Raw genomic sequence first — 27,601 nt, forward strand, 5'->3', positions numbered from 1 at the left:
GTCAGGATTTCACGAGGGCTTCCATACGGGACTGATCACGACTCCAGAGTCCACACACGAGTGCAAAAACCTTCAGTCAGCCGAAAGAAATCCCGCCTCGGTAGACGCACTAATAGAGGCCGAGTTAAGCAAAGGGTTCCTAATCGGTCCCTTTGGTGTGCCCCCTTTTCAACGCTGGAGAGTCAGTCCCGTGGGGGTAGTCACAGGCAAGTTCAGCGGAAAGGAGAGACTCATTATCGACTTGTCGGCCTCACACGGCTCCCAGGTCCCCAGCCTCAACTCCCTCATTCGTTCGGAGGAAGTGGGCATGAGATATGCTTCGATCGACCAGGCTATCGCCATCATCATGAAAACGGGCCCAGGGTCCTGGTTGTCCAAAGCCGACATATCGGATGCCTTCAAGTTGCTTCCCATCATGCCAGCCCTCTGGCAGTGGCACGGCATCAAGTGGAAAGGCCTGTATTATTTCTCCACCAAGCTCACCTTCGGTTCCAAGAGTAGCCCCTGGCTCTTCGATCAGTTGGCTCAGGCACTCCACTGGATCTTGGCGCATAAAGTCCTCTGTGAGTTTGTCATCCACTACTTGGATGACTTCCTGCTGATTGAGAGGCCAGGGGCACTCCCCCTAGGGCTGGGCAAGTTGCTGAGGTGTTTTTCCCAGTTAGGTGTCCCGGTTTCCCCCAAGAAAGTAGAAGGCCCAGCCACAGTCATCACCTTTCTGGGCATCGAGTTAGACTCCCAGCATATGCTAGCTAGGTTGCCTGCGGACAAGTTAACAAGGATTAGAGGAGTCATCCACAGGTTCACAGTCACGACCGTGGTCACTAAGGCTGACCTTCAGTCTCTACTGGGCATGTTAAACTTCGCCATGCGCATCATCCCGCAGGGCAGAGCGTTCATATCCCGCCTACTGGCGCTCTTAAGTTCCGCCCCGGAACAGGACAGCCCAGTGTGCCTGGACAGTCAAGCCCTAGCGGACCTCCACATGTGGGACCATTTCCTTAGCCAGTGGAACGGGGTCTCCTTATTCGTACCCGAGCTGTCGTGTCAGTCACCTACAGTCTTTTCAGATGCAGCTGCGGGCTCGGGGTTTGCCGCCATTTTCGGCACCCACTGGGTGGCAGACGCATGGCCTGCCGAGGTGGGACAAATCCCGGGGTTCCTCCAAACCTCGGCGCTGTTCGAGCTGTACCCCATCGTGGTGGCCGCCCATATCTGGGGCAATCTTTGGGCGCGTCAGTCTGTTCTGTTTGTGACTGACAACACAGCCGTAGTAGACATTCTTAACAGTGGGCTGTCAAAATCTAGCCCAGTCATGTGTTTCCTCAGACGGTTAGTGCAGCTCTCCCTACAACACCACTTTCATGTTTTTAGTGCGCATGTGCCAGGTGCGCAAAACGGGGCTGCTGACGCCTTGTCGAGGGCTAACTTCTCCCGTTTCTTTCAGATCATGCCAGAGGCAGATGCGACAGGCGCCACCATCCCTCCTCACGAGTCCTTAAGGCTAATGTAACCGACCACCTTGAGACGGCCCACGCTCTAATACGCCATTCCCTCTCGCCTAACACGACCAGGGCATACAACACCGGGTGGAAGACGTTCTGCAGGTTTCGAGGGGAATGTCCTCAGGGGGACTCCAGGTTTCCAGAGTACATCCTGGCGTTCATTGGTTACTGCCACTCAGTGCGCAAGCTCTCCCACGCTACAGTGAGGTTGTACCTGGCGGGAGTGCAACACTTCCTCTCTGTTAGCCATCCCGAACTAGCATCAGTGTTCACCATGCATGCTGTCAAAGCTGCCCTCAAGGGTTTGAGCAAGTGCGGGCCTCAAAGCCAAGTACGCAGGCAACCGGTCACCGGCCCTCTTTTCCGCAAACTGTCCGACGCCTTGGACGGTAATCCTTTCGGGGTTTTGCCCAGCTTGGTACTTAAATCCGCCATCTATTTAGCCTTTTACGGCTTCCTGAGACCTGGGGAGTTCACCTGTTCGCCAGGCAGCAGCAGGTTCCTCACGGTCAGCCAGCTGGTCCAGAACTCCGACGGGTTCATATTACTGCTCAAGACGTCTAAGACCTCCCAGTTGGGCCCCCCTGTCCAGGTATCCTTCTTTCCCACAGCACATCAATGGTGTCCCGTCACGGTGCTTCGTCAGTTACGGTCTGCCTTGTCCGAGGCCGGACCGAACAGTCCGTTGTTACCCTTCGGGGTGGTTCCGCTCACCACCCACCAGTTCATATCTCATGTAAGGTCACTAGTGGCCAGCGCGGGCGTTGACCCTGCCACCATTTCGGGTCATTCGTTCCGCATAGGTGCTGCGTCCGCGGCCTCCAAGAATCGAGTGCCTGCGCATGTCATTCAGAAACTGGGGCGTTGGCACTCGTCTTGTTTCAACCGCTACGTACCGCGCCCCGAAACCAAAATGTCGGCAGCCTTTCAAACTTTAGCTTTGTAACGACTTTGCAATAAATTACTTCTGCCTGTCAGTATGTCTTTTGCCCTCTTTCAGGCGTCCCTCCACGACACGGTCACGGCACAACTCTGACCGCTTAGGGGTAGGGTAGCCCAGGTAGGACAGACACGTACTTGGTTGCCACGACCACAAGTGAATAGAAGGAAGTTAATGGAGGTGAGGAGCAAGTCTTGTCCACAATGTAGCTGCTATTTTAACCCCTTGGCCCTGATCAAGCTAAGGAAGTATAGAGAGCAGTATCACAGCAGCAGAGCTGTGAGTCTACAGGGAGTGCAGAATTATTAGGCAAGTTGTATTTTTGAGGATTCATTTTATTATTGAACAACAACCATGTTCTCAATGAACCCAAAAAACTCATTAATATCAAAGCTGAATATTTTTGTATAGTAGTTTTTAGTTTGTTTTTAGTTTTAGCTATTTTAGAGGGATATCTGTGTGTGCAGGTGACTATTACTGTGCATAATTATTAGGCAACTTAACAAAAAACAAATATATACCCATTTCAATTATTTATTTTTACCAGTGAAACCAATATAACATCTCAACATTCACAAATATACATTTCTGACATTCAAAAACAAAACAAAAACAAATCAGTGACCAATATAGCCACCTTTCTTTGCAAGGACACTCAAAAGCCTGCCATCCATGGATTCTGTCAGTGTTTTGATCTGTTCACCATCAACATTGCGTGCAGCAGCAACCACAGCCTCCCAGACACTGTTCAGAGAGGTGTACTGTTTTCCCTCCTTGTAAATCTCACATTTGATGATGGACCACAGGTTCTCAATGGGGTTCAGATCAGGTGAACAAGGAGGCCATGTCATTAGATTTTCTTCTTTTATACCCTTTCTTGCCAGCCACGTTGTGGAGTACTTGGACGCGTGTGATGGAGCATTGTCCTGCATGAAAATCATGTTTTTCTTACCTTGCAGACTTCTTCCTGTACCACTGCTTGAAGAAGGTGTCTTCCAGAAACTGGCAGTAGGACTGGGAGTTGAGCTTGACTCCATCCTCAACCCAAAAAGGCCCCACAAGCTCATCTTTGATGATACCAGCCCAAACCAGTACTCCACCTCCACCTTGCTGGCGTCTGAGTCGGACTGGAGCTCTCTGCCCTTTACCAATCCAGCCATCTGGCCCATCAAGACTCACTCTCATTTCATCAGTCCATAAAACCTTAGAAAAATCAGTCTTGAGATATTTCTTGGCCCAGTCTTGACGTTCAGCTTGTGTATCTTGTTCAGTGGTGGTCGTCTTTCAGCCTTTCTTACCTTGGCCATGTCTCTGAGTATTGCACACCTTGTGCTTTTGGGCACTCCAGTGATGTTGCAGCTCTGAAATATGGCCAAACTGGTGGCAAGTGGCATCTTGGCAGCTGCACGCTTGACTTTTCTCAGTTCATGGGCAGTTATTTTGCGCCTTGGTTTTTCCACACGCTTCTTGCGACCCTGTTGACTATTTTGAATGAAACGCTTGATTGTTCGATGATCACGCTTCAGAAGCTTTGCAATTTTAAGAGTGCTGCATCCCTCTGCAAGATATCTCACTATTTTTGACTTTTCTGAGCCTGTCAAGTCCTTCTTTTGACCCATTTTGCCAAAGGAAAGGAAGTTGCCTAATAATTATGCACACCTGATATAGGGTGTTGATGTCATTAGACCACACCCCTTCTCATTACAGAGATGCACATCACCTAATATGCTTAATTGGTAGTAGGCTTTCGAGCCTATACAGCTTGGAGTAAGACAACATGCATAAAGAGGATGATGTGGTCAAAATACTCATTTGCCTAATAATTCTGCACGTAGTGTATGTCTGAATATAGAGAAAGTCTAGTGAGGGTTAGAGCTAAATTAGCCAATGGACTTCACAAGCACCAGGGATAAGCCTAAAAGCGCCTGGACACAACCGGAAAATTATTGCACAACATTGTACTTTACCACATGCCTCTATGGTCATAGTGGACCATAATTTTTCAGTGAGCATCCTGCACAAAGAATGGAGCAGAATACTGATGCCTGCAGTTAGGGAGACTGCCCTGTGGATTGGTACTGACCAGAGGGAGTAATTATATTCAATACCTGAGTGCTAGAGTGTTGACGAAGCATAGACAGATATAGAGAGAAGGAAACTCCTCAAAGTACAATTGTCAAGCCTCTTATAGGAATTGCAGTGGATATTATTCGGATTATTACCTTTGCCCTATAAATGAACTGTATTGACTACATGGAGACAAGTGATTCAAGTAAAGGTTCAACTGTTTTACTGCAACTGACTCCTCATCTTTTCCACCACCAATCTTTGCACCTAATGGTGCTGGCATCACGAAGACAGAGCCAGCCACCAAAGCACCATAAGCGTACCCATTTCCATCAAGGGCACCTCAACTTCCTTTGGCTGGTGTTCCCTGCAATAGAGAGTGCCCCGGAGCATTTAGTGCTGTCTTCCCCTTCACTGCAAGCCGGCCCAGGGAGGCTCTTCTAACTGTTCTAACTGCTCTTCTACTACTACCCCCATTGGCCCACCATAGCCTTACTTGTTGCCCCTGCGGATCCGGGCACTGCAGGTAGGCCTGAACCTGGTCATTAAGGTGGGAGCTCTCAGCTTGCTGATTGGCTTCAGCCGGGCATGGCATGTGGAATAATTACTCCATCATGTTGAGGAGACTGAACAGGCTGCTGTTACTTCTACTACTGATTTTGCTTATGCTGTTTGTGGTGACGAGAGTGGGGTGACTCTGCCGCAGTTGGATGGGGCATCCCTTTCAGACATGCTGGTAGCAGGCATCTGCTCACTGAGCGCTCCGGCAGGCTACATACACAGTGTTTCCTGGTAATAACATAATTTGTCCTCCCTTTCAGAGGTAGGAAAACATTCTCCCATTTTTATTTGATAGTGAGGTCTTAAAACCATGGCGATCCAGTAATCATCAGACTGCTTGATGTCAATGATACACTTGTAAGCAAATGAGCATACAGCTTGACATTCTGGCCAGCGTGCTCGAGGAGACAGTTTTTTCCGGCTCTGCCCCCTATGGGTGTCCTGGTCAGTGCCATCATCATTGTACTCTTGCTCCTCCGCCTCTGATTCCTTCTCCTCTTGTAGTGGCAGCTCTTCATCCTCCTTCTCCTCCTCCATAGCAGTCCCTCCTTGAGGGTTCCCAAAAGCTAACAAAAGCATACAGCATAATGCATTAGCTGTTCTTCTTCCACCATCGTCCCCTGCTGCATGAGTGTCTACATCTGTTCTAAGATAAATATATGGGGAAGCGGGTGACATTTTTCATACCACAGTTGTCTGTGCTGACAAACTTTACGGCCTCAAAGCAACACATACTCCCTGCTGCTAAGGCAGTCTGGTGCACAACAAAATTGTTCACAGCTTTCTGCTGCTCATACAGACGCTTGAGTATGTACAAAGTTGAATTCCAGAGAGATGGAATGTTGCAGATTAAGCTGTTTAGTGACCGGCTGTCCAGCAGAGCGTTCCTCACCACATAAGAATGTCTGAAATGCAAGCCAGTGTACTTATTTAAAAAGCATTGCATAAAAAGGTTGATGACATGCGCCATGCAGGGAGCATGTGTTATTTCCCCCAGGTACAGGGTAGCCACGATGCTGTGCCTATTGTCATGGACCACATTGCCCAGTTGGAGTTGTCAGAATGACAGCCAGTGGGATGTTTACTACTTGATGTACTTTGCAACTGCTCGCCTGTGTGGTTACTATCGCTCAGGCCAATCAGCTCGAGCACGGTGCGACAAGGCTTTACTTGACACATGTGATAGGAAATAGAAGGAGTAGGAACAATGCTGTACCCTGCTGCTGTTGAAACCCAAAAAAAGAAATCCCGTAGGGATACACATACATACACACACAAAATATGAAACTTTATTAAATAATTACATACAAATAATTGCAAAGACACATGATAAAAAGCAATAATCTAAATGGTAAAGCAGCAATACAGGCGGGGTTGCAAAATGGTAGCTCACACGCTGACCGGCATAGTATAAGGTCCCAAGATCCAAAATAAACTAGGCACAAATGCTATGAACAGCAGTGGCAAAAAAATATATCTATGTACCAAAGGAAAAACCCTGGAATCCTATCTGATATTTCTGGGTGCTCTGTATAAAGAAACGTCCACACAAGATCTCGGCAGGCTACCAATAGTGGGCATACAGACAGCAGTCATCTCAGGGAAAAACAGAAAATACCTGGGCTATGGTACAGAACAGGGATCCAACCTCCGGTCAGCTGTGAGCGCAACCTGACGTACGTTTCGCTCCGCTTTCTCAAGGGGCGTATCTGTTTAAACACTCACCCACGTTATGTATCCAGAGATTGATTACAGAACAAGGGCATCTGTGGATGGACCAATAGAATAGTTTCCCTTTGTCCTGGGGGGCCCCGCTGTCCGGAGGTGGTGCCTCGTCATCATGGTCATGTGATCGTGAGTGGACCACCCTAAATATTGCGTCATTATTCGAGTCACAGCCATTCTCGCAATACTGTGCTCGGGGCGGTCTCACTCAACCTCGGTCACGTGATCCATACGTCAGCCAGAGACGCATAGTACCAAAACCTCACGTCGAGGTTGGTTCATGTATGAATAAGTTATACCTTTGTGACTGAGATCTCGTCTCCCCTTTGGATGAGACGACCTGGGTGTGATCATATGACCAAGTGGCAGCCGTCACGGTCATGTGGCAGCCGTCACGGTCATGTGACCGCGGCCTAGCGATGATGCCATGTGCGGGGTCTTGCAAGACTAGAATCTCGAAGTGAGGTTTTGGCACTATGCGTCTCTGACTGACATATGGATCACGTGACCGAGGTTGAGTGAGTCCGCCCCGAGCACAGTATCGCGAGAATGGCTGTGACTCGAACAATGACGCAATATTGAGGGTGGTCCACTCACGATCACATGACCATGATGACGAGGCACCACCTCCGCCCAGGACAAAGGGAAACTATTCTATTGGTCCATCCACAGGTGCCCTTGTTCTGTAATCAATCTCTGGATATATAACATGGGTGAGTGATTAAACAGATACGCCCCTTGAGAAAGTGGAGCGAAACGTACATCAGAGGGCGTTCACAGCTGACCGGAGGTTGGATCCCTGTTCTGTACCATAGCCTAGGTATTTTCCCTGAGATGACTGCTGTCTGTATGCCCACTATTGGTAGCCTGCCGAGACCTTGTGTGGACGTTTCTTTATACAGAGCACCCAGGAATATTAGATAGGATTCCAGGGTTTTTCCTTTGGTACATAGATATATTTTTTTGCCACTGCTGTTCATAGCATTTGTGCCTAGTTTATTTTGGATCTTGGGACCTTATACTATGCCGGTCAGCGTGTGAGCTACCATTTTGCAACACCGCCTGTATTGTTGCTTTACCATTTAGATTATTGCTTTTTATCATGTGTCTTTGTAATTATTTGCATGTAATTATTTAATAAAGTTTCATATTTTGTGTATGTATGTGTATCCCTACATGATTTCTTTTTTGGGTTTCTATATGATGACAGTTTAGTGCTCTCATTAAGAGAAACAAAATAAGAGTATTGCAGGTTTGATACCTTTTAATGGCTAACAAAAATAGAAGTAATGATGTTACATAGCGAGCTTTCGAGACATCACCAGTCTCTTCATCAGGCGTACTGCAAGAATATATGAAGAAACAGCAATATATATACAATAAGAACAGAGGCATGGGGGGAATGAATGGACATTTGAAAAAAAATAAATAAATAACAGAACAACATATTAAAGATCTTGAGAATAAGTCCTTAATTATCTTACAGATAAGGGGTGTGAAAGTTTTATGGTCTCTAAATTGATGTTATCTCAGAGACCTGGTGCCCCGACTATGTCTATAGAAGCAGGGCCGTCTTTGCCGCAGGGCAAAAGGGGCAGCTGCCCCGGGCCCAGATGCTCCTGGGGGCCCAAGGCAGCTCCGTTTCCCGACTCCCACATTTACTTGTTGTCTATGCGAGCGAGCGGCGTGTGGCTCGCTGCTCGCATTAGTGAAGGACTTGTCTGTCAATTACTTACTGCCGTCTGCCGGCCAGTGCCATGCTAGCTCCTCCTCCCGACCTCCGACCTGGGCCTGCCCTTGCGTCCCTACGGTATGTACGCTGCCTCTCTCTGAGCCACATTCTCCCGCTGCTGCCAGCCTCATCCCTCAAGTTCCGACCTCAACTTGCAAAGGCGGCTGTGTTACAGAGGAGACACCCAGCCCATCACCACCACCATCAGCCCCCGGCCAATTCAGCTGGTTAAAAGTAAGGGTGTATGTAAGGGTTAACAGTATTATGGCCTGTGATAATAGTAGACCACTGCCATGGGCGATTTAGGAGATAATGCCACTGTGTATTCATGGATGTGGATGTCATTAGATATTATTTGATGAGCAATGTTTTATGGTTAGAAATGTGTAGTGCAGCTTCTGCAATATCCAGATAGAGAGTTAATTCACCAGTGATGTGTAAGCATATGCCAGTCTATGTAATGTAGGGGTTCAACATCAGTGATGCCATCAGCAGAATACAGGCCTCCATTTACAGCTGCTTGTTAGGACACAGGCTGCAGAGAAGCCTGTTCCCTATCTGAAAGATCACCCCACGAAGCCAGGGTCAGGACCGACGCTTGGGGGGCAGATGAGTCTGGTTATTTCCTTAGGTACCACATACTAGGGGGTGACTTTAAAAGGGACCCAATCCTGGGATACCCCTTTAATGTCCTGCTGCCTGGACCAGAATCTGTACACGTATGTATGGCATAATTAATAGAATGACACATCACACATGACATGACATGAGTGACACAGGTCTTTACCAGGCAGCCTGGTAAAGACCTGTGTCACTCATGTCATGTTATGTGTGATGTGTCATTACATTAATTATGCCATACATACGTGTACAGATACTGGTCCTGTACTCCTGTGAGGCTGCAAGCCAGGGGTGTGGTGTGGACCCACTCTTGAGACTGCATGTGCTTACAGTCCCTAAATAAATAATACTGCAGTGATTAGCAACCGTATGACAGGTGTTTATCACCGATCCTCAGGATGACCGTCGCTTGGAAGAGCTTAAAGTGTAACTGCCATTTCATTATTTATTTTTGCTAAAGTATAGGGCAAGTGATAGGTAACATTTTTAGAATATAGTTTATTTAGCCAAATCGTTTAATTGTAGTAGAAAACTGTGGCTGAGATGGCCCTTAGCAGTGCTCTCTGAAATTAGCGTTGCTAACGGCCAACCGTCTTCTATTTGAAAAGGGGAGACGGGCTGTGCGGGAGCTGTGCTTCTGCCTCCCGTGCTCCCCCGGTAGCCACAGGCATCTTAAAATCTAATGCTCGGGTACACTAACTCAGTGTTTCCCAACCAGTGTGCCTCCAGCTGTTGCAAAACTACAACTCCAGCATGCCCAGACAGCCTTTGGCTGTCTGGGCATGCTGGGAGTTGTAGTTTTGCAACAGCTGGAGGCACACTGGTTGGGAAACACTGCACTAACTAACCTGCCTTCCCTGTGACAATCACTCATGAAGACGGATGGACCTTAGCATTTCAGAGAGCGCTGCTAAGGGCCATCTCAGCCACAGTTTTCTACTAAAATTAAACGTTTTGGCTAAATAAACTATATTCTAAAAATATTGCCTATCACTTGCCCTACACTTTAGCAAAAAAATAATAATTAAATGGCAGTTACACTTTAAATAGAGGTTAGGTAAAGCATGCTTCCTGCACCTCCATTTAAATGCCATGATGCTGATGGAAACACATAGGGCCCTGAAAGGGTGAATAGTTAAATCACTGGAGAGCTAGGACAGGATCCAGGGGGCCCAAGGAAATTCTTGCCCAGGGTCCAATCAATATTAAAGATGGCCCTGTATAGAAGACTCTTTAGATCTTCTAGTGTGTCATAAATCCCGGGGACAAATTCAGTCCAGTATTCAAAGTGTCAAGCAGTGTTATAAATTTGTATTCCCAAATTCTTCTAGCTTTTTGGGATTTGAAATTACCTTTTAATATGAGAACTTTCATGTGTTCTACATTGTGTCCTGGGCTACAGAAATGCTTAGCCACAGGAAAGTGTAGCTTCTTCTCTTTAATTGTGTAGCGGTGGGACCTCATCCTTGCATTGAGTCTCCGTCCTGTTTCTCCAATGTAGAGGCCTCTAACAGGACATTTAGTGCAGAGAATCAGATAAACAACATTAGATGTAGAACATGTGAATGTCCCAGGGATCCTATATTCCTGCTGTGTGTTGGGGATCCAGATCTTATCTGTTGTCATTATATGGGAAGGGGAGCATGTCCATTGAGGAGTAGCTGGAGGAGGCAGATAAGTGTCAGGTGTGGGGGCCAGGATAATTAATTCTTGGGGGGAGTCAAAAGGACCTGGCCTTGTTGTCGCGCTGTTGCCTCGCAACTACCACAAAAAATATTGACCTAGCGGGCCGTGAAACACATGTACTGCCCGTTACTCTAAGAGCTGCTCCAGGTGTCCAACGTGGCATTAACCTTGCTGTACATCGAGAATCGCAGAGAGACAGGGATGGATTTTTTGGATAAATAATGGTGGCGAGGTATCTTCCAGCAAGACTAAGTGCACATCATTAGCTCCCTAAAGGCAGCAGACTTGACAAAATGGTATGGCAGTGACTGCACCACCAGAAACTTGGCCAGGTAGGAATTAAGTTTGCACATCATTGTATTGCTGGCCATTAGAGATGAGCCAAACAAAGCTGACAAGGGGAATTCGATCAGAATTTCAGGAAAGATTTGATTCGCAACGAATTGGAATTCCCTCGAACTTCGTGGTAACGAATCGCAATTTTCCTAAAATGACGGCTACACATGTGAGGACTGAGGACATGGGGCACGGAACTCTGGGAAGACGGGATCACTCAGATTGACATGCCTGCATGCAGCCAACCAGCCCTGCTATATCACAGCCCTATAAATACAGCAGCAATCTTGGATTCAGACATTTTCCTGCATTCTGAGTGCAGGGACAGATGTTTCAGGCGCTAGGGAGAGTTATACAAAAAAAAAAAAGAGATTTATAAGTGCAGGTAAACATTATTCAAATTGCAGGGAAACGATAGAGAGGAATCATTTCACAGCATCTTAGTGCAGGGAAAGAAGTCTGAAGTCGCTAGGGATAGTGCTAGAAAAACTTCATTGTGAAAAAAAAGCGATTTACAAGTGCAGGGAATCATTATTCAAATTGCAGGAAAACGATAGTGAGGAATAATTTCACAGCATCTTAGTGCAGGGCGAAACGTCTGAAGTCGCTAGGGACAGTGCTCGAAAAACCTCATTGTGAAAAAAAAAAAGTGATTTACAACTGCAGGGAAACATTATTTGGGGATCCAAATAGCCATTATACAGCTCTGGCATTCCAGCAATTTGTTATTGTATGGCTTATATCTATGGAAAAATACAACTATATACGCATTTCACTTCTGCAGTTATTTGTGTTGAAAGAGTTTAGTGGCCTATTTTTAGTACAAAAAGGAAAAAAATATATACGCACTTCACTTTTGCATTTATTTGTGGAGAAAGAATTTTGTGGCGTATTTCAGTACAAAAAGGAAAAATTTATACGCATTTCACTTCTGCAATTATATGTGGTGAAAGCGTTCACTGTCCTAGTTCCGTACAAAAACTAAAAAAATATATACGCACTTCACTAATTTTATTCAGCATTCAGCGCTGCAGTTACATGTAGTAAAATATTTTTTGACTTATTTCGGTTGACAAAAAATTTTATTACGTGTTCAGTGCTGCAGTTATATGTGGTAAAAATTTTGGGGACGTATTTTAGCCGAAAACCAAATTTTATTCAGCGTTCAGAACTGCAGTTGTATGTGGTAAAATCTTTATTGACGTATTTAAGTTGAAAATAAAATGTTGTTCAACGTTCAGCGCTGTAGTTAAATGTGGTAAAAACTTTATTGACGTATTTCGGTCGAAAAAAAAAAAAATCGCCTTTCAGCGATGCAGTTATATGTGGTAAAATCTTTATTGACGTATTTTGGTCGAAAAACAAAATGTATTCAGCATTCAGCGCTGTCGTTATATGTGGTAAAATCTTTAGTGACGCATTTCGGTCGAAAAACTAAATTTATTCAGTCTTCACTGTTGCCGTTATATGTGATAAAATCTTTACTGACATATTTCGGTCAAAAAACTAAATTTATTCAGCGTTCAGCGCTGTACTTATATGCGGTAAAATCTCTATGAAGTCTCTATGATAAATCTGCAGCATGGGGCCCCGTGTGGCTTCTATATACTTTCAAAATAATCCTTCAGCGTGGCGAATATATGCCGGATGACCGGGAAGATCCATGACCTTCCCAGGAGCTGCTGTTGGGAGCAGCGGTTCATTTCTGAGACGTCCGAATAGTGCGGGGGGAATCCGAAGACCCTCTCCATCTCCATGCACCACAGGATTTCCTCCTTTCCATCGATGATGACTGGGAACTTGGTGGCCTCTTCATACTGCTGCCAACTCGAGACTTGGTTATTATGCCACACGGTGGACTTCTCCTGATGCTGTTGCTGTTGCAGCCACCTCCAGAATAGGTCAATGTGCCACTCGGTGGCCTCTTTATACTGCTGTCAACTCCAGACTCGGTCATTGTGCCACTCGTGGCCTTCTCCAAATGCTGCCAACTCCAGACTCAGTCAATGTGCCACTTGGTGGCCTCCTCATACTGCTGCCAACTCCAGACTCTGTCATTGTGCAACTTGGTGGCCTCCTCATACTGCTGCCAACTACAGACTCGGTCATTGTGCCACTCAGTGGCCTTCTCCAGATGGTGCCAACTCCAGACTCTGTATTTGTGCCACTCGGTGGCCTCCTCATACTGCTTCCACCTCAAGACTCTGTAATTGTGCCACTCGGTGTCCTCCTTATACTGCTGCCAACTCCAAACTCGGTTATTGTGCCACACGGTGGCCTTCTCTTGATGCTGTTGCTGCTGCAGCCACCTCCAGACTTGTTCAATGTGCCACTCGGTGGCCTCCTTATACTGCTGCCAACTCCAGACTCGTTTATTGTGCTACTCGGTGGCCTTCTACAGATGCTGACAACTCCAGACTCTGTAATTGTGCCACTCGGTGGCCTCCTCATACTGCTTCTACCTCAAGACTCTGTCATTGTGCCACTTGGTGTCCTCCTCATACTGCTGCCAACTCCAAACTCTGTCATTGTGCCACTTTTTAGCCTCCTCATACTGCTTCCACCTCCAGGCCATGTTATTGGGCCACTCTGTGGTCTCCTCAAGCTGCTTGAACCTTACCACTATGTCATAGGTCAACTCTGTGGACTTCTCATGCTGTTCCCAACCTCCCCACTTCATGAGTGGTCCAGTATTTAGGTTTTTGGCCTGGCTGACATCATCATTTATTTGACCTTTCTTCTGATGTGTCAGAAGGAAGGAAAACTGAGATGCACAATGGATCCTGTAGCAGCTGCAAGGCCTGTATGGTCCCATCAGAATTAGGTTATGATTTGGTAGCCAAAAGCAGGAGTGGGTACAAAACACATGCAAATATTCCATTCACTTGTTATCTCTGTTTTATATCCACTCCAGTTTTTTTGGGGCATTAGCAATACTGATGGATTATTGAGCAAAGGCTGATCGAGTGAAGGCGTATGCTCCACAGACAGGATCCGTTTTTTGTGGGTTATTGTTCTGACAGATCAGAGGAAAAGTTAATTAATCAGTGATGTCAAAACTTACTGCTGACACCCTCTCTACTCTGTCATGGGGGCTTTACTTATATAAGCGTTTAATAGAACAGGTTCTGTAGACACGTATATGGAATCAGCTGGCGAGGGTGTAAAAGGACTGCGCTTCTTCTTGACGCTAACATCGACCTGTAAGACTGAGTTGATACTTCAGTTATTTGGTCAGTTTTGGCTCCGCGACTGCCCAAATAAGTGAAGTATGCAGTGATTCTAAGAGCGACGCCTGTCATCTGCATGTCAGACTGACTCACAGTATTATTTCACTACCACAGCAGACTCCCTATGCGTGTTACTGAAAGGCACAGTATTCTACACCCAAATAAAGGCTACCTGCAGCCCGGAAATAGCAGTTTTTTAACGTTATTTGCCGTGAATAAATTCGGATTGAAGCAAATTTTTTACCAAAATTTGGCGAATCTACCGAATCCAATTTTTTAAAAACTCGCTCATCTCTACTAGCCATGTACCATTGTTTCCTGACCATGCATTAATTTATCAATGGCTGACAATGGAGCAAAGGAGGAGGAGGGGAGTCTGAGCTTGAGACGAAGAAAGGGATGATGAAACTGTGAAAGACACCATACTTCCCATGGATGTTCCCTGGCTGCCACAAATGGAAATGGGGGGACTCCTGTTGCAGTAGCTGGCTGTCACTTAGGCTTGCCGACGGAATGGGATAATGCCGCTTTATGTGTTTCAATAGAGCTGTGGTGCCTACGCTGTGTTTGCCTGCCCATGTCTTATTTTGTTCTGGCTTTGTGGAGAAAATCTGCCAGAAGGGAGATACCTGGCTCAGAGATAGAGGCAGCTGAGCTTGGCTTAACTCGCTTGCATTGTCAGCAGCATCAACAGATCCCGAAGGACACATGGCCCTGGATGTTCACTGGGAAGTACATCGAACATGTCTGACATATCTGTTGGTCATGTTATAGCTAGCATTATCAGCTGCTGCACAAGGAAACGCACAATCTCACAGAAGTTGACAAAAGTGCACTTCCATACCTTTTTTGCAGATCTTCACCAGCACCTTAAAAACTTTATGTCCTTCTGCCTCTCACATGCCATACCTCTGCTAATGATCAGCAGAGGGCACACAGATAGTTATCATGGTCTTGCTTCTGGTTATGGTCAGTAGAGAACCAACAGGCAGAATTATTATTATTATTGCACTGCTGTTATTTTCCAGCAAAGGTTGAAAAGAAGGAATCTTCATGGCTGTTAAAGGGGTCATCATACATGATTGGTAGGTGTCCAACTCTTAGCAACCTGACGATCAGCTGAGGTGCTCCTTTGAGAAGACTAAATCATGGAATTTCAGAGAATTTATGCTGATACATACTGATACACAAATCACACAAAAATAAAGTTGTAAGTTCATCTGGCACTTAGTAATTGGCTAAATAATTAGTTTGCACAGGAGTTCTGGAGACATTAGGAAGTTTGATTCAGCTATCCATTCAGATCAAGCACGACTTCATGAGCAATGTCAGGAACATTTGAATAGGGCTACATACTGTATGCAGAGTTCTATAAATACCGACCACAAGACAAGCCGCGCTAATATTCAGCATGGCGCAGGGGTGTGTGTGAGCGCAGGTGTAACCACATAGGTGTACTAGTAGTTGTACTAATTTTTTATGAAGCTCCCTGGCCTCATGAAGGGAAGGGCAGACCAGTTCTTCCCTTCGGGAAACACTCTGGTTCTTGGGATCAACCTGCCGAGGTGCCATTGTTGTTGATGGTTTTACTGTGCAAAGCGGAATCCCTGTTGTTGTGATGCCAACACCTTATGATGTACAGAAAGCAGGGATGAAACAGTTGTGCATCAGAACGGTTCTTTACTGAAGAATTCAAATGCATAGTTTTTCTGAACCTGAGACATAATGTCTCTATTGTGGACAACCTGGACACCTACTCATAGCTTGACCCAATCAGCCTTTCTGTGCAGGTTAGTTCTCCACATCTTCCAATAACTGTTGCTGAGCAGGACAAAGAAATAAGAAAAAAAAACAGGTGGCACTATACAGGGTGGGCCATTTATATGGATACACCTTAATAAAATGGGAATGGTTGGTATCACGATCGGCGTGACTATCACATACGTGACACAGAGGGAGGGAAAGAGGAAGGCCCTGCCCAAGTGAGAGGGAAGGTGGTGACCCCTGACTCACCTTGCGGCTGGCACCTGGCTGCCCTGACGTCCCTAGACGGGTTCCTCACCCGTACGCCGATCACGTGCCTAAAACCCTGGCTTTCCCTAAGATGAGCCCTAGATAGTGAACAGGGCGGTGGGAACACTAGTCCGCACCACTAGCTCTAAAGGAAAACACCAAGGGGAGGATAGACAATACAGACTAAACATATAATCCCAGGTGGGCGACAACAGGAGACAACAAAAAGCCCAACAGGGATCCGGAGGGTAGCACTCTGGAACAACAACCAGGATTCACAGCTCCAGTGGGTCAGTATAGATGTCCAGGCAGGAAGCTCTATAACTGGCATAACTGAGAAGTGTGAGAGGAGAATATAAGGAGGTTGGGAGTGGCAGACAAGAAACAGCTGAGGAGGAGAAGCTACGGATCCCTGAGTGAGACAAAAAGGATTGCAAGGCAAACACAGAAAACAATCACTAAGAAACAACGTGATCTTTAGACATAGAGCGCGCAGCCACCCGCTGCGACTTCCTGACCCCGGGTATAACGGAGTCAGACGTGGCTCTTGACACCCTCGTGACAGTACCCCCCCTTTCACGAGGGGCCTCCGGACACTCAGGACCAGGTCTCTCAGGATGAGAGGCATGGAAAGCCTGAATTAACCTGTTGGCGTTTACCTCTGATGCTGGAACCCACATTCTTTCCTCGGGACCGTAACCCCTCCAATGCACCAGATACTGAAGAGAGCGGCGGACCCGACGAGAATCAACAATTCTGGATATTTGAAACTCCAGATTACCATCCACAATAACAGGAGGAGGTGGCAGCGGTGATGGTTCTAGAGGTGGAACATACTTCTTGAGTAACGACTTATGGAAGACGTTATGGATCTTAAAAGTCTGAGGTAGCTCCAGGCGAAAAGCCACAGGGTTAATGACGGCTACTATTTTATAAGGACCAATGAACCTAAGACCCAGTTTCCAAGAGGGAACCTTCAACTTAATATTCCTAGTAGACAACCACACATAGTCATTCACTCCTAGGTCCGGACCTGGCGACCGTTTCTTATCGGCCATGCATTTATATTTACCACTCATATTTTTCAAGTTAGCTTGCACCTTCTGCCATCCCGATGAAAGAGATGAAGAAAACCGTTCCTCTTCGGGAACCCCAGAAGACCCCCCTCTTTGAAAGTACAAAATTGGGGATGAAAACCGTATGCACCAAGAAATGGTGACTTGCCAGTGGATTCCTGACAGCGATTATTTATGGCAAACTCGGCTAACGGTAAATATGATGACCACACCTCTTGGTTTTCAGACACAAAACACCTTAAATATGTTTCTAGGTTTTGGTTGGTACGCTCAGTCTGTCCATTCGACTGAGGATGGAAAGCTGAGGAAAAGGACAAGTGTACCCCCAAACGGGAACAAAAAGCTTTCCAAAACTTAGAAATAAACTGGGTTCCCCGATCCGAAACCACATCGGAAGGGACCCCGCGAAGCTTCACGATTTCACTGATAAACACCTGAGCAAGAGTCTTAGCATTAGGAAGTGCGGGTAGCGCAATAAAGTGTACCATTTTGCTAAACCTGTCTACTACTACCAAGATAACTGTTTTACCCTCAGACAAAGGTAAGTCAGTGATGAAATCCATTGATAGATGTGTCCATGGCCTATTGGGGATGAAAAGTGGCAATAAAGACCCTGCTGGACGTGTATGAGAGACTTTCGCGCGTGCACAAGTAGAACAAGTAGACACGAAATCCATTACATCCTGACGCAACCTTGGCCACCAAAAACGACGAGACAATAGCTCCAAGGTTGCTTTACTACCCGGGTGCCCAGCAAGTGCCGAATTATGATGTTCCTTTAATAGTTCAAGACGCAGGTTTAACGGTACAAACAATTTCTCTGAGGGGCAAGAGGGCGTGGCGTCCCCCTGGGCCTCTAACACCTTTCCCTCTAGAACAGAGTGTACAGCAGAGACAACCACTCCTCTTTGTAAAATAGGTACCGGATCACTAACATTACCCCCTCCAGGGAAACTACGAGATAATGCGTCTGCCTTGGTATTTTTTGCCCCAGGACGATAGGGTGATTACAAAGTTAAATCTGGTAAAGAATAGCGACCACCTAGCTTGTCTAGGGGTGAGACGCTTAGCCGATTCTAGGTACATAAGGTTTTTGTGATCCGTAATCACCGTGACGGGGTGGATTGCTCCCTCTAAGAAGTGACGCCACTCTTCAAACGCCAGTTTAATCGCCAACAGTTCCCTATTTCCAATATCATAGTTCTTTTCTGTTGTAGATAACTTTTTGGAAAAGAAAGCGCAAGGACGCCATTTGCCAGGAGACGGACCCTGAGACAATACAGCCCCCACTCCCACCTCTGACGCATCTACTTCAACAATAAAAGGCTGGGAGACATCAGGTTGAATTAGAACAGGTGCCGAGGTAAATCTCTCTTTTAGAGAGGAAAATGCAATTTTAGCGGCGTCAGACCATTTAGAAAAATCAGTCCCCTTCCTAGTCATGTCAGTAAGGGGTTTAACGATCACTGAATAGTTTTTAATGAACTTTCTATAGAAATTAGCGAAACCCAAAAACCGTTGTAGAGCTTTAAGGTTCTCAGGAAGATCCCAATCTAAAATTGCCTGGACCTTCCTAGGATCCATACGGAAACCTGAAGCAGATAATAGATATCCCAGGAACTGTATTTCCTGAACGGCGAAGACGCATTTTTCAATTTTCGCATATAATTTATTCGTCCGTAGGACCTGCAGTACTTGCCTGACATGTACTTCATGTGTTTTCAGATCAGCCGAATAAATTAAGATATCATCTAGGTATATGACTACAAACCTGCCGATGAGATGACTAAAAATATCATTAACGAAATGTTGGAAGACAGCAGGGGCATTGGTCAGACCGAAAGGCATGACTAAATTTTCATAATGCCCCTCAGGGGTGTTAAAAGCTGTCTTCCACTCATCCCCTTCCTTGATACGAATCAGATTGTAGGCCCCCCTAAGATCAAGTTTGGAGAACCACCTAGCACCCGCAATCTGATTAAAAAGGTCAGGAATGAGAGGAAGAGGGTATGGGTCTCGGATGGTTATCCGGTTTAGCTCACGGAAATCTAGGCAAGGACGCAGGCCCCCATCTTTCTTTTTAACAAAGAAAAACCCTGCAGCCACGGGTGAAGAAGAGGGTCTGATGTGTCCCTTAGCCAGACTCTCGGAGATATAATCTTTCATGGCTTGTCTCTCGGGACCCGAAAGATTATACAACCTGGACTTGGGTAATTTTGCACCGGGAATCAGGTTAACTTCTGACAACCCTTTTCAGAAAAACATCCTCAAAGTCCGAAATAAATGTAGGTAGGGAAGCTATGGAGGCGATTAAGCAATTGTTATTTAAGCAATTCTCTCGGCAATGCTCACTCCACTCCAATATCTCCCTGGCCTGCCAATCCACCACTGGATTGTGCGCTACCAACCAGGGAAGACCCAATACCACAGGAGAGGGAAGGCCCTCCAGAACGTAACATGAAAGACACTCATTATGGTGGTCCCGTACCCGAATGTACGGCGAACCTCAGGAGGACGGACCTGACGAGAAGTTCCTCCTAGCTGCATAGGCTCATCTAAGTCAGTACAGACTAACTGCTGCTTGGGAGAGGTTACCGATTGCTCAGGAATTTTCGATCTCTCCCTAAAACGTCTATCTATTCTGATAGAGAGGGACATAACAGCATCAAGGGAAAGGGGGGTCTCATACAGCGCCAGCGCATCCTTAACCCTTTCAGATAACCCAGAGCAGAACTGACTCCTGAGAGCCGGGTCGTTCCACTGAGTATCCGTAGCCCACCTACGGAACTCTGAGCAATATTCCTCTGCTGGCCGATCTCCCTGTAGGAGTCTCCGTAACTTCGACTCAGCCAGGGCGACTCGGTCAGGGTCATCATATTTGAGACCCAAAGCCCCAAAAAATCCCTCCACTGACCGGAGAGCCTGGGAACCAGGGGGTAACGAGAACGCCCAGGATTGCAGGTCCCCCTGAAGCAGGGAAATAACAATCTTCACCCGCTGTTCTTCATTACCTGAGGAGTAAGGGCGCAGCTTAAAATATAATTTGCAGGCCTCACGGAACGTCACAAATTTGTCCCTTCCCCCAGAAAATCTGTCAGGAAGAACAACCTTGGGTTCTGTAACAACCTGGTTACCCATAGCAACCGCTGGGCTTGCGGTCTGCTGCATTTGCTGCTGTTGTTGGAGGACAGACACCTTCAATCCTGCCACCTCCAAAGATAGGCCTTGAAGCTGTTTTGCCAAAGCAGCAATAGGATCCATATTGGATTCTAAGTAGAGAGAAAAAAAAAATGTATATATTTTTTTCTCTAAAAAAATAAGGGCCAGTTATAATATCACGATCGGCGTGACTATCACATACGTGACACAGAGGGAGGGAAAGAGGAAGGCCCTGCCCAAGTGAGAGGGAAGGTGGTGACCCCTGACTCACCTTGCGGCTGGCACCTGGCTGCCCTGACGTCCCTAGACGGGTTCCTCACCCGTACGCCGATCACGTGCCTAAAACCCTGGCTTTCCCTAAGATGAGCCCTAGATAGTGAACAGGGCGGTGGGAACACTAGTCCGCACCACTAGCTCTAAAGGAAAACACCAAGGGGAGGACAGACAATACAGACTAAACATATAATCCCAGGTGGGCGACAACAGGAGACAACAAAAAGCCCAACAGGGATCCGGAGGGTAGCACTCTGGAACAACAACCAGGATTCACAGCTCCAGTGGGTCAGTATAGATGTCCAGGCAGGAAGCTCTATAACTGGCAACTAGAGAAGTGTGAGAGGAGAATATAAGGAGGTTGGGAGTGGCAGACAAGAAACAGCTGAGGAGGAGAAGCTACGGATCCCTGAGTGAGACAAAAAGGATTGCAAGGCAAACACAGAAAACAATCACTAAGAAACAACGTGATCTTTAGACCCCGGGTATAACGGAGTCAGACGTGGCTCTTGACACCCTCGTGACAGTTGGTTATATTAACTTCCTGTTTGTGGCACATTAGTATATGTTAGGGGGGAAACTTTTCAAGATGGGTGGTGACCATGGTGGCCATTTTGAAGTCGGCCATTTTGAATCCAACTTTAGCTTTTTCAATAGGAAGAGGGTCATGTGACACATCAAACTTATTGGGAATTTCACAAGAAAAACAATGGTGTGCTTGGTTTTAACGTAACTTTATTCTTCCATGAGTTATTTACAAGTTTCTGACCACTTATAAAATGTGTTCAATGTGCTGCCCATTGTGTTGGATTGTCAATGCAACCCTCTTCTCCCACTCTTCACACACTGATAGCAGGAGAAATGCTAGCAGAGGCTTCCAGTATCCGTAGTTTCAGGTGCTGCACATCTCGTATCTTCACAGCATAGACAATTGCCTTCAGATGACCCCAAAGATAAAAGTCTAAGGGGGTCAGATTGGGAGACCTTGGGGGCCATTCAACTGGCCCACGACGACCAATCCACTTTCCAGGAAACTGTTCATCTAGGAATGCTCGGACCTGACACCCATAATGTGGTGGTGCACCATCTTGATGGAAAAACTCAGGGAACGTGCCAGCTTCAGTGCATAAAGAGGGAAACACATCATCAGTGTGTGAAGAGTGGGAGAAGAGGGTTGCATTGACAATCCAACACAATGGGCAGCACATTGAACACATTTTATAAGTGGTCAGAAACTTGTAAATAACTCTTGAAAGAATAAAGTTACATTAAAAGCACACCATTGATTTCCTTGTGAAATTCCCAATAAGTTTGATGTGTCACATGACCCTCTTCCTATTGAAAAAACGAAAGTCGGATTCAAAATGGCCGACTTCAAAATGGCCGCCATTGTCACCACCCATCTTGAAAAGTTCCCCCCCTCACATATACTAATGTGCCACAAACAGGAAGTTGATATCACCAACCATTCCCATTTTATTAAGGTGTATCCATATAAATGGCCCACCCTGTACAAATACATTTTGTTGAATAACTCAGCGGCTAAATTTTTAATTACATGCAATTACTAAAGATTTCAGATCCAGGTGGTGGTTTGAAAACTGTAGAATATTTTTTGTGGGACATCCCCTTTAAAGGGGTATTCCAGGATTTTAATATTGATGGACTATGCTCAGTCTCCTCTATTCCACATCCTTTTTGGCCTTTCCTGGTTCATATAATCTTCTCATAAAGTGGACTCTTCTCATTTTATTCCTGTTACCTCAACACCCCTGCATGACCAACAATGGGATCCGTGCCTCTAAAACGTATATGTTAAGAAACCATCTACAGAAGATCCTGAGAGCCCAGTTAAGTCAGTACTCTCTGCTCTGTACTGATGAGGGGCGATCACCCCGAAACATCTGTTTGCAGATGAGGTGCTGTCTTATTTAATATCCTAGTCATGTCTCAAGGCCTATTTAAATGGTCGAACATTAACTTTTAGGATAGCTACCTTACATCTGGTGGCATTAGCGGCAGAGCTTGTTAAAAGCTCATTTGCATCCCTTTTTTCCCAGAATTCCAGAGGAGCATGTATGGCCTGTAAATCTCCTCATGCCAATTAAGGTGCTCTCTCCCCAAGGAGAGATGAAACACCCCAAAGGAAGCGTTTTAAAGCAAGACCATTTTTTGTATGTTCTATGGACACTTATTCATTACTTCTGCAATGATTTGGCAACTCTGCAATGATCCTGATGCCTTCCAGCATTTTGTAAATGAAATCTCCCTGACCTTTTTAAATGTATCAGTTGTACTATATATTCATGATATTCCAGTTCTTATCTTTGGGTAAAACAAGCATCTGAAAAACATCTTAAACAATCTCAAAAACATGATGCAAAAGCCGAGAAGTGTGAATTCTACAATTTTAGGGTTTTCTCCAACAATGGAATTAAAATGGTTTTCCGAAATTTTTATGCTGATGATGACCAAAGGACCTGCCAAAGGACCTGCTCTAAGCGTGATCTTGTGGTGACACCATCATTAGATGGATGCACTTCTTTCTAAGTGACTGTTAAAAATTTTATTTCTTGTCAACTTAGCTTATCTCTAGTCAATTGGAACTTATCAGTAGATGTCCAACACCTCCACTGATCAGCTGTTTGAGAAGACACTGGCTCTCCTGTGAGTGCCGCAGCTTTTTCCATGCTCACCAAGCACAGCACTGTACATTATATTGCGGCTGTGCTTGGTCTCGCGCTAAACCCCATTCACTTTAAAGACCATGTGACTGATGAACGTGCCGCCACTGGCCTAGAAAAATCTGAGAGAAGGCTGCAAAGCTCACAGGAGTGCCGCTGCCTTCTTAAACAGCTGATTATCAGGGCCCCAGGTGTCGGATCACCAGCGATCAGATAATGATGACATATCCAGGGGATAGTTCATCAGTATAAAAAGATCTCATAAAATACCTTTAAGGATAATCCAAGAAGTTAATCAGGAATTTTTCTACCATTGTACAACCTCTTACTTCACTCACCAGTACAAAGAATGCTTTCCATTGGTCCAGTATGCACAATGAGTTTTTTAATGCTCCGCTTGTGTGGTTGTTGATTGTTGCAGATAGGAAAATCCCTTAAAGAATAGAAACATTTTTTTAAAGTGCTATTCATCCATTCTTGATTATTTCTGACATCACAAAATTTGATTACCTCAGCAAAAACACTAAGACCTCGACAAGCCAGAAAGATCCTTTTCTTTTTTCTCTTTTCATATTACCTAGCTCCCAAGATCCAAGAATGGCAGACTGGTGCTTTATCCAGAATGCACTCATTGAAATGTTTGGCTCACCAAAGTTGTTGCTGTCAAATTGACATTACTAGCGCTGTCTTGGTGTTAAAGAGTTTGAAAGTAGTTACGTGCAGTATCGGAGATCTCTGAATGTTATGCAAGACTTTTCAAGGCAAGTGGAGCACTTTCAATTAGGGCTGAATTTGCAGTATTTTTTGTTTTATAAGACGCACATGATGAGAAGATGCACCTAGGTTTTAGAGCAGGAAAATAAGAAATAAAATATTTTTTATTAGATCAGACACTCTATCTTCATCAGATCTCCAAATGAAACCCCCAATTTTCATCAGACCTTAGATCAGACCCTTAACCTTCATCAGACGTTAGTTTAGACCCCCAATCTTTATCAGACCTCAGATCAGACCCTCTAATCAGACCCTCAATCCTTATAATACCTCAAATCAGACCCTCAATCTTCATTAGACCTCAGACCAGACAGTAAAATAAATAAAACAACTTACGTCATCCTTTTGCTCCAGACAGCATGCTCTTCTTGCACTCACCACTCCTTGGTTTTCAGTCTGCACTGCACTGCAACCTGATATCACAAAGTGTCAGATAATAGGGAACCCCTATGTGCACTACAGTCTGACACTGTATGCAGTCAGGACACAGCACACTGGGCATCTAAAAAATAGACTAGGGAGCGGTAAGGTCAGCCACCGCTAGCAGCATTACACTCCCCATGCCACATGCCTCCTACATACTAATAAGTGCTTTATAAGATACACAATTTTGTGCGATTCAGAGCTGAAACTAATTTCATGACTATTGGTCATCTCTGTTTATAACATTTTGATGTAAATCTCCTTTGAGAAGGATAGTTTAAGCAGTAGAACTTAGAAAACTGCCATTAGTGTTTCCTAAACATTAGAAACCATTCAGTGTAACAAATGCCCAATAATAGGGAACATCTAAAAGGGGGGGATAAATAATTTTTCTCTTCAATAGGCATTTTATTCTTTATTATCAGTACTTTTACCACACAAACTGCCAATACAATTATTTTGAAAATTCATTCCATACACAATTACCCTGAAGAACAAAGGCCCAAGAGGAATTATTAGCTTGCAGGAAAATCCCCAGGTGATATATCAAAGTTATATACAGTGAAGGGAATTGATACAATAAGCTTACTGAGGACACAAGCCATATAGCAAGAATACAGTATATAGACTTCTTGTACTGTATTGAGAGAGGTCATCAGGCCCAGACATTAGGATGCTTGTGCTTTATTCTCTCGATGGGTAATACACTGACTGAGCCATACCAGCAAAAGGCTCAAAAGATGTGCAAATGCGAAGCAACATTTTTAAGAAATGATTGCCCAAAATATACTACACCTCTCTAAACGTACACCTCTTTGAGAAGACCTTACTTGATCACATTTTTGTGTGATGGAGTTCCAACTGCCTTATATCATGTACATGGACTTTGAGATGATTATGCCTCTACAAGACAATACTTCAAAACTTTAAGGGTTATTCTGTTTATACAGCAGGTTTAGATTTGCTCTTGTTTTAAATGTAGCTTGTACTTACCTTACATGAACATCAGTTATTCTCAAGTATTATGAGTCACATTAATTAATTTTTTACAGCTCGTTTTACTGGGGGGAAAAAAAATTATCTACAGGATCACCAGAGTGTTTCCCAGAGAAGTAAACAAAAAAGTCAAGGCAACGGGGATGACTCTAGAAAAAGGTTCCAGGTGAATAAAGAGGGTGACAAATAGTGATGAGCACAGTTTTGAAAAATTGTATTTGATCGATTTGCTGAACTTCAACAAGAAATTTGATTCATTACAAATTAAATTGTCATGAACCGCAATAAATCAGTTACAGTTGCAAAAAAAGATTATGTGAACCCTTTGGAATTATATGGATTTCTGCACAAATTGGTCATAAAATGTGATCTGATCTTGATATAAGTCACAACGATAGACAATCACAGTCTGCTTAAATTAATAACACACAAATAATTAAATGTTACCATGTTTTTATTGAACACACCATGTAAACATTCACAGTGCAGGTGAAAAAAGTATGTGAACCCCTAGACTAATTACATCTCCAAGAGCTAATTGGAGTGAGGTGTCAGCCAACTGGAGTCCAATCAGGAGGTGTTGTTTATAGCTGCCCTGCCCTATAAAAAACACACACCAGTTCTGGGTTTGCTTTCCACAAGATGCATTGCCTGATGTGAATGATGCCTCACACAAAAGAGCTCTCAGAAGACCTATGATTAAGAATTGTTGACTTGCATAAAGCTGGAAAGGGTTATAAAAGTATCTCCAAAAGCCTTGCTGTTCATCAGTCCACAGTAAGACAAATTGTCTATAAATGGAGAAAGTTCAGCACTGCTGCTACTCTCCCTAGGAGTGGCAGTCCTGTAAAGATGACTGCAATAAAACAGCACAGACTGCTCAATGAGGTAAAGAAGAATCCTAGTGTCAGCTAAAGACTTACAAAAGTCTCGGGCATATGCTAACATCCCCATTAGCGAATCTACAATACGTAAAACACTAAGTAAAACAAGAATTAATTTCATGGGAGGATACCACAGAGTTAGCCACTGCTGTCCAAAAAAACATTGCTGCACATTTACAGTTTGCACAAGAGCACCTGGATGTTCCACAGCAGTGCTGGCAAAATATTCTGTGGACAGATGAAACCAAAGTTGAGTTGTTTGGAAGAAACACACAACACTATGTGTGGAGAAAAAGAGGCACAGCACACCAACATCAAAATCTCATCCCAACTGTGAAGTATGGTGGTGGGCGCATCATGGTTGGGGCTGCTTTGCTGCGTCAGGGCCTGGACGGATTGCTATCATCAAAGGAAAAATGAATTCCCAAGTTTATCAAGACATTTTGCAGGAGAACTTAAGGCCATCTGTCCACCAGCTGAAGCTCAACAGAAGATGGGTGTTGCAATAGGACAACAACCCAAAGCATAGAAGTAAATCAACAACAGAATGGCTTAAACAGAAGAAAATACGCCTTCTGGAGTGGCCCAGTCAGAGTCCTGACCTCAACCCGATTGAGATGCTGTGGCATCACCTCAAAAAAGCGATTCACACCAGACATCCCAAGAAAATTGCTGAACTGAAACAGTTCTGTAAAGAAGAATGGTCAAGAATTACTCCTGACCGTTGTGCACGTCTGATCTGCAACTACAGGAAACGTTTGGATCAAGTTATTGCTGCCAAAGGGGGTTCAACCAGTCATTAAATCCAAGGGTTCACATACTTTTTCTACCTGCACTGTGAATTTTTACCTGGTGTGTTCAATAAAAACATGGTAACATTTAATTCTTTGTGTTTTATTAGTTTAAGCAGACTGTG

At 45.0% G+C, this 27,601-nt stretch overlaps 1 protein-coding gene across 1 annotated transcript in view; it reads left to right on the plus strand.

Moving 5' to 3' along the window:
- Positions 1-868: 868 nt before the first annotated feature.
- LOC122939364 (olfactory receptor 6C65-like) overlaps positions 869-27,601 on the plus strand; it is a 49,086-nt gene continuing 22,353 nt past the window's right edge. Inside the window, exons 1-3 of the mRNA XM_044295429.1 lie at positions 869-1,332; positions 1,752-1,894; positions 1,949-2,097. Of these exons, the coding sequence (XP_044151364.1) occupies positions 869-1,332; positions 1,752-1,894; positions 1,949-2,097 (756 nt within the window). The remainder of the gene's footprint in view (positions 1,333-1,751; positions 1,895-1,948; positions 2,098-27,601) is intronic.

The sequence above is a fragment of the Bufo gargarizans genome, chromosome 5 (assembly GCF_014858855.1).
Source record: "Bufo gargarizans isolate SCDJY-AF-19 chromosome 5, ASM1485885v1, whole genome shotgun sequence".
Taxonomy (NCBI): Eukaryota; Metazoa; Chordata; class Amphibia; order Anura; family Bufonidae; genus Bufo; species Bufo gargarizans.